The following is a 12,319-nucleotide window of genomic DNA, read 5'->3' on the forward strand; positions in this document are numbered from 1 at the left end:
ATAAGCAAGCACTTTGTGACAGTAGGAAGGAAATACACTCTTCTAACATGAGGAAACCTTTACCACAAGCAGGGTCAGGAAGGGGCAGCCATCTGCTGTGACCGGTTGGGCATGACAGGAGGAAGACAGGACAAAAGATTCATGATGGGAGAGATATTTAATAATTAATAAAGATTAAATGTGATTTAGTGATGTATTAACAGAGGTACTGAAAACAGACTGAATGAGCAACAGGAAGCCCCCCCTAGCAGCCTAAGCCTGTTGCAGCATTACTAAAGAAGGGTTCAGTGTCACCTGATCCATCCCTTGCAGTGTTCAGGATCAACTGAAGGCTCTTCAAGGAGTTTTTAAAGCAACCTGATTATAACGAATTACAGTAGCTCGGCCTAGAAGTGAGGCACAGGTTACACATCATTTATCTACCTTTGTTTATTTTCAATTAATTTTTTAACTTGAAAATGTCAAACTGTGCCTATTTTTGTGGTTTAAGAATGTTGCAAATTGATAAATACTCACATAAAGGACGTTGGTAAATGATTAAGCTTCAGTTTAACACTTCAGTAGGTTGTCCATCAAACACAAACCACACAGTGTTATCAGGCTAAAGGGTCGCACACCCATGTTTAGCTGCAAAGCGTGGGGGTTTCTGCTCTGATAGCCAAGAGGTATGTTATATGAGGATTTGGTTCAAATAAGCTAGATTTTTCACAGCGTTTTGAGAAATATTGTAGTAAATGAAGTTAAGACAGCAAATATTTGAAATCTTGATGTTTCATCATTGCTTGGCTGATTTTTTTTTTTTTTTTTGCAAGTACCTGGGTTTCCTGTGCTTCATTACATATCTTGACAAGTTGGTGGGGTATTAGTTAAGTTATTAGCTAGTGCTACCATGCTGAAAAAGACAGCTGCTAATTAGCGCCAAGTAACATATAAACAAAGTATCACTCACCAAAACTGGTGCTCAGAATTTTTGAAAAGGTACAATTATTTGCACAGCAAGTCAGTATTTGTCACACAGTTGTAGGGCTGGGAGATATGGCCTAAAATCCATATCATGGTATAATTTGAAGCATGTGCGGTAACGATATATATTGCAATATATTCTTTTCTTCTGTATAACGTATTTTACAAAGTATAAGGCACACTTAAAATCCTTTAATTTTCTCAAAAATCGACAGTGTGCCTTATGTATGAATTCTGGTTGTGCTTACTGACCTCAAACAGATTTTATGTGGTACACGGCGCTCAAAAATCTGTCAAAAATGCTTTAGTACGACTTTGGTAAGCTATGAAGCCACACCGCCTCGGAGCATTACGGCTACCGTAGTCAGGAGCCTGGTAATCTGGGTCCAAAACTCCATCTGCTTCAGGTCCCAAAGTCAAAGGAACACTGCGGCATTACTGACAGTTAAAAACTGTCTAAATTATTTCATCTTTAATAAAATGATCAGCGTTGCTGCTTTACCAGTTGTAACAATTAAGTTTAACATCCAGGCATCCATGAAAACAGAATTTATTAAATTCAACGGAGTTAGAAGTTAGCAGAAAGTTAGCTCGCTGGTTTCCACCTAAACATGACATGCCATGTTCTGACTGAGAGATATCTGAAGAAATTCAAACGTACAGCTCTGCTATCACTTCCAACATAAATGAGGACAGAAAACTAAGCAGTGACGTTTGTAGGGTTACTGAAGTTGGACTAGCTGGTATATAATAATGTCCTACGTGATTGCTAGCAAAACAGCTATGTTAGCATAACATTAGCACAGTGAAGCTGAAGGATGAACGTTAACTTTTTTCCACTCGATAAAAGTTAACGTGAGGGTTCTGCTGGTTAGGGACAAATGCAATTGCATAGCAGGATGCTATAAACGGACCAAACTTCAGTCAGGAGAACAACTAAGATAATCCATCCACAATACGAGGTTAGTCATTAATATACAGCAACAACATGGGAATAGAGCAGCTGCGAGGGAATTCGGCATTAATGAATCAATGGTAGGGAAGTGGAGGAAGCGCAGTTTTTGACTTTCCTCATATTCCAGAAGTGCTTTGTCTCTTTGCTATTACTGTCGCCCGGTGTTCTGGGAATCCATCCTACCCGAAAAAACATCCTACCCAATGTTAGATGATGTTGTTTGCAGCCGCTGCAACCAGGCGCAGCTTGATAATGACACCATCAACATGTGCTATTGCGGTAGAGCGGTATAGTAAAAATCTACTGCTGGCCAAATTTATATCGTTTCTACCATATACCGTTTATACCGCCCACCCCTACACAGTTGCATGAAAAGACACAAAATGAGAGATGCAGATGAAGTCTGGAACATAGCTAGCTGTTACAGCTCCGTCCACCTGTAATTTTAAGGCTTAATAATATTTAAAACGGAGGTGTTAACAAATCAGATCCTGCACAGCTGGTGTGAGGGCAGTAATTTTTCTATAAATACCAAAACCATGTTTTAACATGGGAGGGTATGGTTATTGAGTTGCTGTTGGAGCCAGCCTCAAATGGCCAATCCAGAAAGTGCAGCTTTGTGCTCTTACTGGTTAGCTTCATCACAAGTGGCTTCTTTTTCTTCTTTTTTCACAGTTATTCTTCAGCTGTTTGTATTAATATACAAACAGCTATGTCTGATTTGGTCACATTTATACATATTTTTTGTAAATTATATTTTTTTAAATCCTCTAATAGTGTAAATTCCTGATATCTTGATATCTAGCTTAAACTTACTTAAACTCAGTGACTGCACGCATCATGTCCTCATCTCTGTTATCACTTGGCTTTGTTTCAGGCAGAGAAAAAGGCCAAACAAATGTCAGCAATGAACGCGATGAAGGATCACGAGGATAATGAAACAGAGACCCGGAATGAAGAGGTCTCAATAATCAAACACCCACAGCCTTCAAAGCAGCAGCCGCAGCAGCAGCTGCAGCTGCAGCTGCAGCCACACACTAAGTCTCAGTCACAGCCTCAGTATCAACAGCAATCACCGCTGGTGCTGCCACAGCAACAGCAACAACTGCAACATCAGCAGCCACCTCAGCAGCAGCAACAGCAGCAACAGCCTACTGACCCAGCTTCCCCCACTGTGGCCACGACCCCAGAGCCTGTCGCCATCGAAGGAGAAGACAAGACATCCCCCAAGACTCCAGACACTGAGTCTGAGTATGAGGTAAGATCATTTTGGGTTTCCCACTGACTCGTGTCTGGTTGTAAGCTAGTCTGTACTGGATAAAGGATCCAGTTGACGGTGAGGGTTCATCTTTATCATGCAAGGTAGCCGGTCACGTTCTGGGAATGTATTCATTTCAGATATTTACATAATTTCTTCTGGGATTGTTAAGAATTCTGATTGTGACATCTGCAAACTTTAAAGGGCAAACGAAGCATTCAAATAAATGACAGGTTTTTAAATATGCACTAATTTAACGGTTATTTGGAGTAGATATGTGTAAATCAATTACTTAATTCGGCAATTATTCAACCTATTTTCATAAGCTGTACTTTTTTCATAGTTTTCTCCCACATAAAAATCCCTAGCATTGTTAATTTTATGGGAAAGTGAGTTTAGCTTTCTCAGAAAAAAAAGGTGATTTGTGATGTTGCTACGGTCACCATTTTCATATAAACTTTTTTATCTAAGCGATCTAACCATCCAAAAAGTAAAAAATATCCCTAGACAGGCTGTTGAAAAAAGGTTTCACAACTCTGCCCACAAGTCATAGCAGAGGGGATGATTTGTCTTTTCTTTTGGCTGCAGGACGGTCGTGGTTTTGGCATCGGCGAGCTGGTTTGGGGGAAGCTCCGAGGATTCTCTTGGTGGCCAGGCCGCATCGTATCCTGGTGGATGACGGGACGTAGCAGAGCTGCTGAGGGAACCAGATGGGTCATGTGGTTTGGAGATGGAAAATTCTCAGTGGTGAGTCTTTAGAGCCAACATTAATATTGCTGTTAGGTCTTTTTTTTTTTCTTCTTCAAGCAAAACAGACGTCTGTTTATAGTGACAGCCACAGACTTTATAATGAGCTTATTGGTTTTATTTACTCAGCCAGATGATCCTTTAGAATATAAACAGAAAACTCAATGTCCGGAAAGTTTTTTTTACCTCAACACGATTCCTTTAAACATGCGGTGTAAACAATCGTTTATTTTTATGTGTATTTTCACAGGTTTGTGTAGAGAAACTATTGCCTTTAAGTTCCTTTAACAATGCCTTTCACCAACCAACTTACAACAAGCAGCCCATGTACAGGAAAGCCATCTACGAAGTCTTACAGGTGAGCATGGGAGAAGATTTTAGGGCACAGCTTTCGTTGTAGTTAAACCTTTAAACTTACAAAGCGAATGTATCTGACATTCATATTTTTTACATGTTTTCAATCTTTCATGTAAAGACTTCAATATCTGCTGTGGCATTAAACCAAAGCCTACTGACACTTAGCTTGGCATAGCATAAAGACTTGAAGTAGGGTTGAAGCAGCTGCAATGGTTCTTTAGAAAGGCCACGAATATTAACATGGCACATCTTGTTTGTGTCTTTGTGTCTTTTTGCAGATATAGAATAAGAAGTAACTTTATTCCATGTTCCCCAGTCTTTTTGAGCATCTCAGGAAGAGGGTGTTTAAGAAGCTTTATGAAAATTGCAGAAACGTTTCTGCAATTACCATAATTTGGAGAGCCAAATGCAAAAAAAACGAAGAAGTAATTTCAAAATAAGTACTCTCAATGAGAAATTCAAGAGCAAAATTATCCAAGACGCCCCGCAGGCAGAGCCCTCTCAAATTATCCACCCATTTTAGGCATAGTATTAAACTGAATGGGACTAAAGGATCTTTACTGTAAATATCATAGAATAAGAATACATTTTTGGTGAAAAACGTTTTGAATGTGTTTGTAGGTGGCTAGCAGCCGGGCAGGAAAGGCCTTCATGGCCTGCCCTGACAGTGATGAGACAGAGACCTCAAAATCCGTGGAAATGTTAAACAAGCAGATGATTGAGTGGGCTATGACAGGATTTCAGCCCACTGGACCCAAAGGCTTGGAGCCACCAGAAGGTAAGATGACATCACTATTTTAACCCTATTTATGACCCATCTGGAAGAGTTAAAAATTGCTATATATAATGGCATAGCAGATGTATTCTATACACTTGGTAATTAAAAACATCCGTAACATTTGGTGCAATATTAATTTTTTGCTTCTGTTGTGCACCCCAGAGGAGCGTAACCCATACAAAGAAGTTTATCCTGAAATATGGGTAGAGCCAGAAGCAGCAGCCTATACACCTCCTCCAGCCAAAAAGCCTCGCAAAAGCACAGCAGAGAAACCTAAGGTCAAGGACATCATTGATGAGAGAACACGAGGTAACGTGCCTCATTTATTGGGTTATATTGGAGTCATGAACTCTGTGTCCAGCTCCTTGGGGAGGTTGCGGCGGTGTTTTACATCACTATAGTGGTCTGGGAGGTAAGGTATGGACAAGAGATCCATTAGCAAGTGACGTGAGAAGGCAAAAAGATTCAGGTTGCTCTAAAGACAATAAATAGATGCTATCTAGAAAGACAGTGCCCTGTCTTTATTACAAGTATTACTCATCCTCCGTCTCTTCCAAATGACAAAAGAAGAAAAGAAGTGTAATTCAATTCAGTTTTATTTATGTAGTGTCAAATCACAACAACAGTTGCCTTAAGGTGCTTTATAATGTAAAATAAAGATCCCATAGTAATACAAGGAAAACAGAGGAAACTCCAACAATAACATAACCAAATGTGTATTTTGACTGACCCATCAAATGATCTGTTTGTTACATTATTTCTTTATATATCATGAAAGCATTTGTGCTGTCAGGGATTATCATGATGACTGATACTTTAAGTGGTTTCTGACATGTTTGGCGAAGAAGTTTTATTTGCGTGATACCATCTTAAATTTTAGTTTTATTTATTTTTTCCTATATTTTTTTGAATTTACTTCTAAAAAAAAATGAAGGAACTAACACAGATTCTTCATTTCTCTGTGTCAGAGCGACTTGTTTATGAAGTGAGACAAAAGTGCCGCAGCTTAGAGGGTAAGTGAAATGTTCTCTGTGTGCTCTTGCTTGTAGCAACACCGAAGGGCCTCTCAGGAGGCACCGACACACCTCTTATTTGTACCTGTTGTTGACGGGCAAAGCCGATTATATGCATGCATCTGTGTTCACAAAATAACAATGAGTAAAAAGGAGGAAATGGGTTTTCTGTAATTTCATCTACCTTATTAGCAGCTTTGTTTGTTTTCTCATAACCTGATAGCTAAACTAACTAGATCTAGACCTACAGTTGTGGTCAATGTTTACACACACTTATGGTCATGAATAATAATTTGGGGCTCAAACATACATTTCATTCAGTCTCTCTTAGCAAGTTGCAGCTCAACCCTTCTGAGCCATCAGCAAGCTTCTGGAATAATTATGGCTGTATATCTGACTGGTCTTCTAGGTGGTATTGACAGAATTAATTTAAATTTGTTGGTTTTCTGGTACATAGTACACACATTTTCAATAAGGTTCAGGTTGAAGCCTTGGGAAGGCCATTCCAGAAGCTTAATTTTAGCCTGCTTTATTCATTTTAAAATCAGTTTTGATGTGTATATGGGATCGTTGCCCAGCTGGGACATCCAATTATATCAAAGTTTCAACCAGCTGTTGATTTGAGGTGAAGTTAAAGGATTGGGTGATGCTACCACCATGCTTGACAATTACCTGACAGCTGGATAGCGAAGTGTTTCTAGGTTGAAACACTCACCCTTACTACTCTAAGCATGCTTCTTGGTGTTGTTGCCTATCCTCTGTAATGCTGGCAAAGAGAAACTACCAGTCATGATCACTAATGAGAAGCTAACAGGCCTTGTCAAGTTAAAAGACATTGCAGAACCTTCAGCACCAGTTATTCAAAGATTTATACTTCTGACCATGTTTAGATAAGAGAAAATCCAAAATAAATTAAAACTAGTGCAAAGATGTATGCTGTACAATCATCCCACTCTGGAAAAATAACAGGAAATCATTAAAAGTACAAATTACCCTTCGTGTCCCATGATGAGCGTATGGAAACTTCTGACCACAACTGTATCTCATAGATATTCAAATTGTTTCACAGAGGTGTGAGTTCTGGGTGCTCACTCCTCTCAGAGCTCTGCCTGTTAAATACTAACACGGTGTTTCTCTTACTGCAGACATCTGTATCTCCTGTGGAAGTCTGAATGTTAGCCTTGAGCACCCTCTTTTTGCTGGAGGAATGTGTCAGAGTTGCAAGGTAAGCTGCGATAAAGGCTTAGACTTGGACTCAACTAGGGTGTTATTAAAAGTCACAGCAAATTTCAAAGCTCCTAATAAACAACACATATTTTAAGCAGCAACTGATGTGACCCCGTGTCTTAGAGTATATTTTGGATATTTTTTGCAGAACTGCTTCCTAGAATGTGCTTATCAATACGACGACGACGGCTACCAGTCATACTGCACTATCTGCTGCGGGGGACGAGAGGTGCTCATGTGTGGGAACAACAATTGTTGTCGGTAAGGTTTCTACCATGAGAGCCTGTGTTGCAATTACATGGATGTGCATGGAGTCTGGTAGAACTAGATTTAGTCTACATATACAGCTACACATTACCTGACCTGAGCACAGCCTTTTTTATAGTTTTGATATGCTAAGTGGTCAAGACAACAGTTGGATTTTTAAAACCATAGCTATGAGGGATTTTCTTGGTGCAAAGTTGACAGAAAGGCAACAGTAACTGAAATAACTGCTCATTACAACCGAAGTATGTAGAAGAGCATCTCTAAATTTGCAACACGTCAAACCTTGAAGCATTAGAAGCCTACAGCAGCAGAAGACCACACCAAGTGGCACTCCTGTGAGCTAAGAACAAGAAACTAAAAATAAACTGACCTTCCATAACCTAAATCTACTGTTAGTAGAGTATGAAAGGGTCTTTAAAAAAAACTTGCAATCTTTGCAAAATTCTCATATGCTTTCTTCACACCTTTATTACAGGATAATCAGCCAATTGACTTGTTCTCAAATCTCTTTGTCATAAAAAATACTCATAAAATTATTGCTTAATAAAGAACATTGTGAAGCTGTGTAGCAAATAACAGCAATATTTTTCATTTTTGAATAGGACAGTACTTGCCTCTAAATTTACAGTTGTTTTTCCAGCACAGATAGCAGGATTGTGCGTTCACTGCTCATATTGGATGCACAATAAAGGCTTTGTGATGGGTCACTAATCTCGTAGCAGTGATGTAAGGCAACATCGTGGCAGCCCAGTGGAGAACTTGCTGATAGCAAATATTTTATAAAGTGTGGTTGCACTGTATTTCTGTTGAATAGAGCATTGTTAAACATAAAGAAACAGACTGGTGTTCTCACACAGTTAGATTGAAGTCTAGAAAAATACCATTGAGAACAGATTGAGCTTTGTCAGAGGCATGCTGGACTGATCACAAACAATGCTATTTTTGGATGGTGGCGTTTGACATTTGGATGACAGTGTTAACGATAACTTGCTGCTTCTCAAAACCCACAAACCCCATTAAAAACCTTTTTATCTACACCTTTTAAATACAAAACAAAGAGTGATAATGAAACTGTGCTTGACCTATGACCAGTGTTGGTCAAGTTACTTGAAAAAAGTAATCAGTAACTAATTACCGATTACTTCCCCCAAAAAGTAATCCCGTTACTTTACTGATTACTTTTTCAAAAGTAATTAATTACTTAGTTACTTAGTTACTTTTTAAAAACACGATTTACAACCTGAATAGGTGATAAAGTGATAGATCTTTCAGCCCATTTCTACTTTTTCTGCATAATCCATCATACAAAATGTAATCAAATGGAAAAGTCTCTTGTTTTTAACTTGTTTTATCAGTTTTAATCTTTTAACTTTATGCATCAAGCAAAATTTTAATTATATGCAACAGTCTCTGACTGGAAGAAATTTGCTTAACATTTAAACTTATTTTCTGCACATTCCAGCACATAAAATATTTTTTTTGTGTGTTTACACTCAGTCTTTCAAATAGATGCAAGTAAAACACAGCAGAAAATAAATAACATCAAAGACTAGCGGTCCTGTTGCTCTATTTTCACCTGTAAAGCAGGAGTAGCGTAGGCGGAGGTTTACCCTGGTGCAGGTGTGCCGCGGCGGTCAGTTGAAGAATCCGCGAGTTTCTCAGCGTACTTGGTGCTTGCTTGGAAGTTTAGGGGCTTTTTTCGCTATAAAGAGAAGTTTTCTTCCCAGGCACAACGGACGCTAATGTTTTTGTCACTTTTTATGGAATTAAACTCAAAATAAGGTCAGTACTTCCACGCTTTAAACGCTGCACGCTCATACTCTCTCCTGCATTCGATATATGATCCATTGTTGATCTGCACACAGCTGTTGTCACGAACGTCGCACTTGCTTACGTCACTGTCATGAGACATTCTGGCAAAAAAATCACGGTTTTAGTAACGCAGCGTTCCTACGGGAAAGTAACGGTAATCTAATTACCGTTTTCGCAATAGTAATCCCTTACTTTACTCGTTACCTGAAAAAAGTAATCAGATTACAGTAACACATTACAAGTAACGCGTTACTGCCCATCTCTGCCTATGACTGATAAACTGATTTAGAGAAGAGAGACATGTCGGTCATGTTCATATTGTATAATTTTATTTGAAGGACACAGATGTTCTCCTACGATCATTACGGTCAGCAAACCCCCTCATACGAGTCCTTGGTACTCATTGGTTGATTTTCTTTTTGATCTCAGCCTGTAAATATTTGGATTTGTATCTTGCCTACTTGATGAAGTATTCAAACCACCTTTGTGGTTGTTCTTATTACAGCAGGTGACTCCAGGGCAACATTTGTCTGTCATAAAACACACACTGATAGCTGGTGACTTTGGAGGCCATGTGAATACAGTGAAGATGCTGAAGATGCAATTTTGAGATTATTTGTGCTTTATATCAAGGTACATCAAAAGATGGGTACACTGTGATCATAAAGGGGGTGGATGAGGTCAGCAAGAGTAATCAAACTGGCTATAGTGTTAAGACCAAATTCTGACCTTACCATCTGAACGTAGCAGAAGAAATTGAGACTCATCAGACCAGGCAACAGTTCTCCAGTCATCTAGTTTCCCATTTTGGTGAGCGTCACTTTCCTGTTCTTAGCTGACAGAAGTGGCACGCGATGTGGTCTTCTACCACTCCAGCCCATTAACCTTCAAGGTTTCAAGTGTCGCATGTTGAAAGATGCTCTTCGGCATACCTTGGTTGTAACAAGTGGTTATATGAGTAACAGTTGGTTTCCTATTAGTGTGAAGCAGTCTGGCTGTTCTCCTTTGACCTCTGATATCAACAAGGCATCTTTACCCAGAGAACTGCTGCTCACTGGATATTTCATCTTTTATGGACCATCCTCTGTATTCCTTTCTAATCTGGTAGTAAACTATGCCAGATGCATCTGGCTTTGCTGTTGGCTAATAATTACCCTGGCAATCAAATTTTCAACAGAGGCATTGTACCACTCTGTCTTCTGTGTGTGTGGGGCTCTTTCAGTCACAACTTCCTGTTCCTCTTCTAGTTAAACCATTACTGCTAGACCAAACATTTCTCCTTACAGTCCTACTGGCACAAACGAAAGACTTAACAGACTTATTTGTTGAGGGTTTTTTTTTAAACGATTTTTCCTAAAAATGCAAATAACCTGTGTAGTGGAGGTATCAGGGATAGACACGGTTATGGCACTGATTCACTCCTTAGCACTACGGTCACCCTGGTGTGTCAGCCAGAACACCACTTCACCAATTCTCCCAGAGCATGGAAAAAAAAGCTTAAGGTTTGGTTTGAGGAAGTTTATTTCCTTCACAGCTCAATTCCTGTGGCTGTAATCGTGTGTGTGTGTGTGTGTGTGTGTGTGTGTGTGTGTGTGTGTGTGTGTGTGTGTGTGTGTGTGTGTGTGGTTTTCTACTAAAGAAGTACATAATACAAATAAGTGATAAATAAGGTGAAGAGATAAGTGACATATCCAGATATATGCATAATACAATATAGTTAACATAACCATACATAAAGAAAAGAGCACAGTAGTGTAAGGCAGTAATGCTAAACACAAAAAGATGTATCTCTACATAAATCTATCCTTTAAATGAGCAGAGCAATGTAGTACACTTCTACTGCTTACACTATGCCAGCTAAATAGCATTACTGCGAGGTTAAGTTAACGTCAGTACAGAGGAACTACTTCCGGTAGCTGTAGAAAATAAAGGCTTCTCCGTTATAATCCGCCGTAATGCTTTTATTGCGAAGGGGAAGTAGGAACATGGTACTTCCAGTTGAACTACGCTCGGCATTTAAGCGGTACTCTGAACAAATTATCCGCTATAAACTCCTTATTTTAAATTAAAGAATCACGAGCACCACATATACCATACAGGGAAGCTCTGATAACACAGGAATTACGTTAGAAACATATTGAGGATCGTACATGTGGCAAACTAAAGCCAAACCAGGATGAAGTAACTGACATCAATTAGCATGTGAAATGAGGGTGAACTCACGCATTGCGTGCGTGGCCTATACCGCTCCAACTATGAACTACATTAGCTCCTAAATGGTAAATATATCACAGTATCAACACAAATAAAGCAAAATGCAACACAGGTTAATAATCACTTACCATTCACGCACACATCATATCCCACAGGAATCAGTGCACCCCCACCTGACCAACACTGCTCATCCGACACTAAAACTGCCCACCTTACTAACTATATGACATCACCAGACGGTGGGCTGGCTCAAACTAACAGAAGGTTAAATGCTAAATGAACAGCATATAAACTTGTATATAAACTTACAAACACCTGTATAAGAATTCAAATATAGTTATCCTATGAACTTTGGGGCCTTTTAGACAACCTTGGTAAACCCCATCAAAGATGCAGAAGTTTTTTCACTTGCACGTAGGGTTGCCAACTCCCTGAAAAATAAATAAGGGACACCTCGTGGCCAGGGCCGGGCAACCCAGTTGTCTTCACCCTTCCCAGTGTGGTAGCTCTTTTTTTTGTGTGTGAAATTAATTTTTAACCATTTGACTTGAATTTGATTTAAGCAGATGCATATTCTTTGTGATATGACCATATGGGAAACAAATGATCATTTAGCCATTTATTTTTAGCTCAAAATGACAACATTAACACAGTAAAACAGGTCTCTTTCTTAAACAGAAGCCTGTCATGCTTAACTTTTGAGAATATAAGTAAATCTTTCTTTAAAA

At 39.2% G+C, this 12,319-nt stretch overlaps 1 protein-coding gene across 1 annotated transcript in view; it reads left to right on the forward strand.

Annotated features, from left to right (window-relative positions):
- Positions 1-12,319, forward strand: part of LOC146612218 (DNA (cytosine-5)-methyltransferase 3A-like) — a 48,816-nt gene that overhangs the window by 26,934 nt on the left and 9,563 nt on the right. Inside the window, exons 7-14 of the mRNA XM_085343562.1 lie at positions 2,796-3,176; positions 3,765-3,923; positions 4,174-4,281; positions 4,902-5,058; positions 5,221-5,367; positions 6,027-6,071; positions 7,217-7,296; positions 7,447-7,559. Coding sequence (XP_085199688.1) covers positions 2,796-3,176; positions 3,765-3,923; positions 4,174-4,281; positions 4,902-5,058; positions 5,221-5,367; positions 6,027-6,071; positions 7,217-7,296; positions 7,447-7,559 — 1,190 coding nt within the window. The remainder of the gene's footprint in view (positions 1-2,795; positions 3,177-3,764; positions 3,924-4,173; positions 4,282-4,901; positions 5,059-5,220; positions 5,368-6,026; positions 6,072-7,216; positions 7,297-7,446; positions 7,560-12,319) is intronic.

This window comes from Diplotaxodon limnothrissa, linkage group LG19 (assembly GCF_057381915.1).
Source record: "Diplotaxodon limnothrissa isolate DT_005_m linkage group LG19, D_limnothrissa_male_GT1.1, whole genome shotgun sequence".
Taxonomy (NCBI): Eukaryota; Metazoa; Chordata; class Actinopteri; order Cichliformes; family Cichlidae; genus Diplotaxodon; species Diplotaxodon limnothrissa.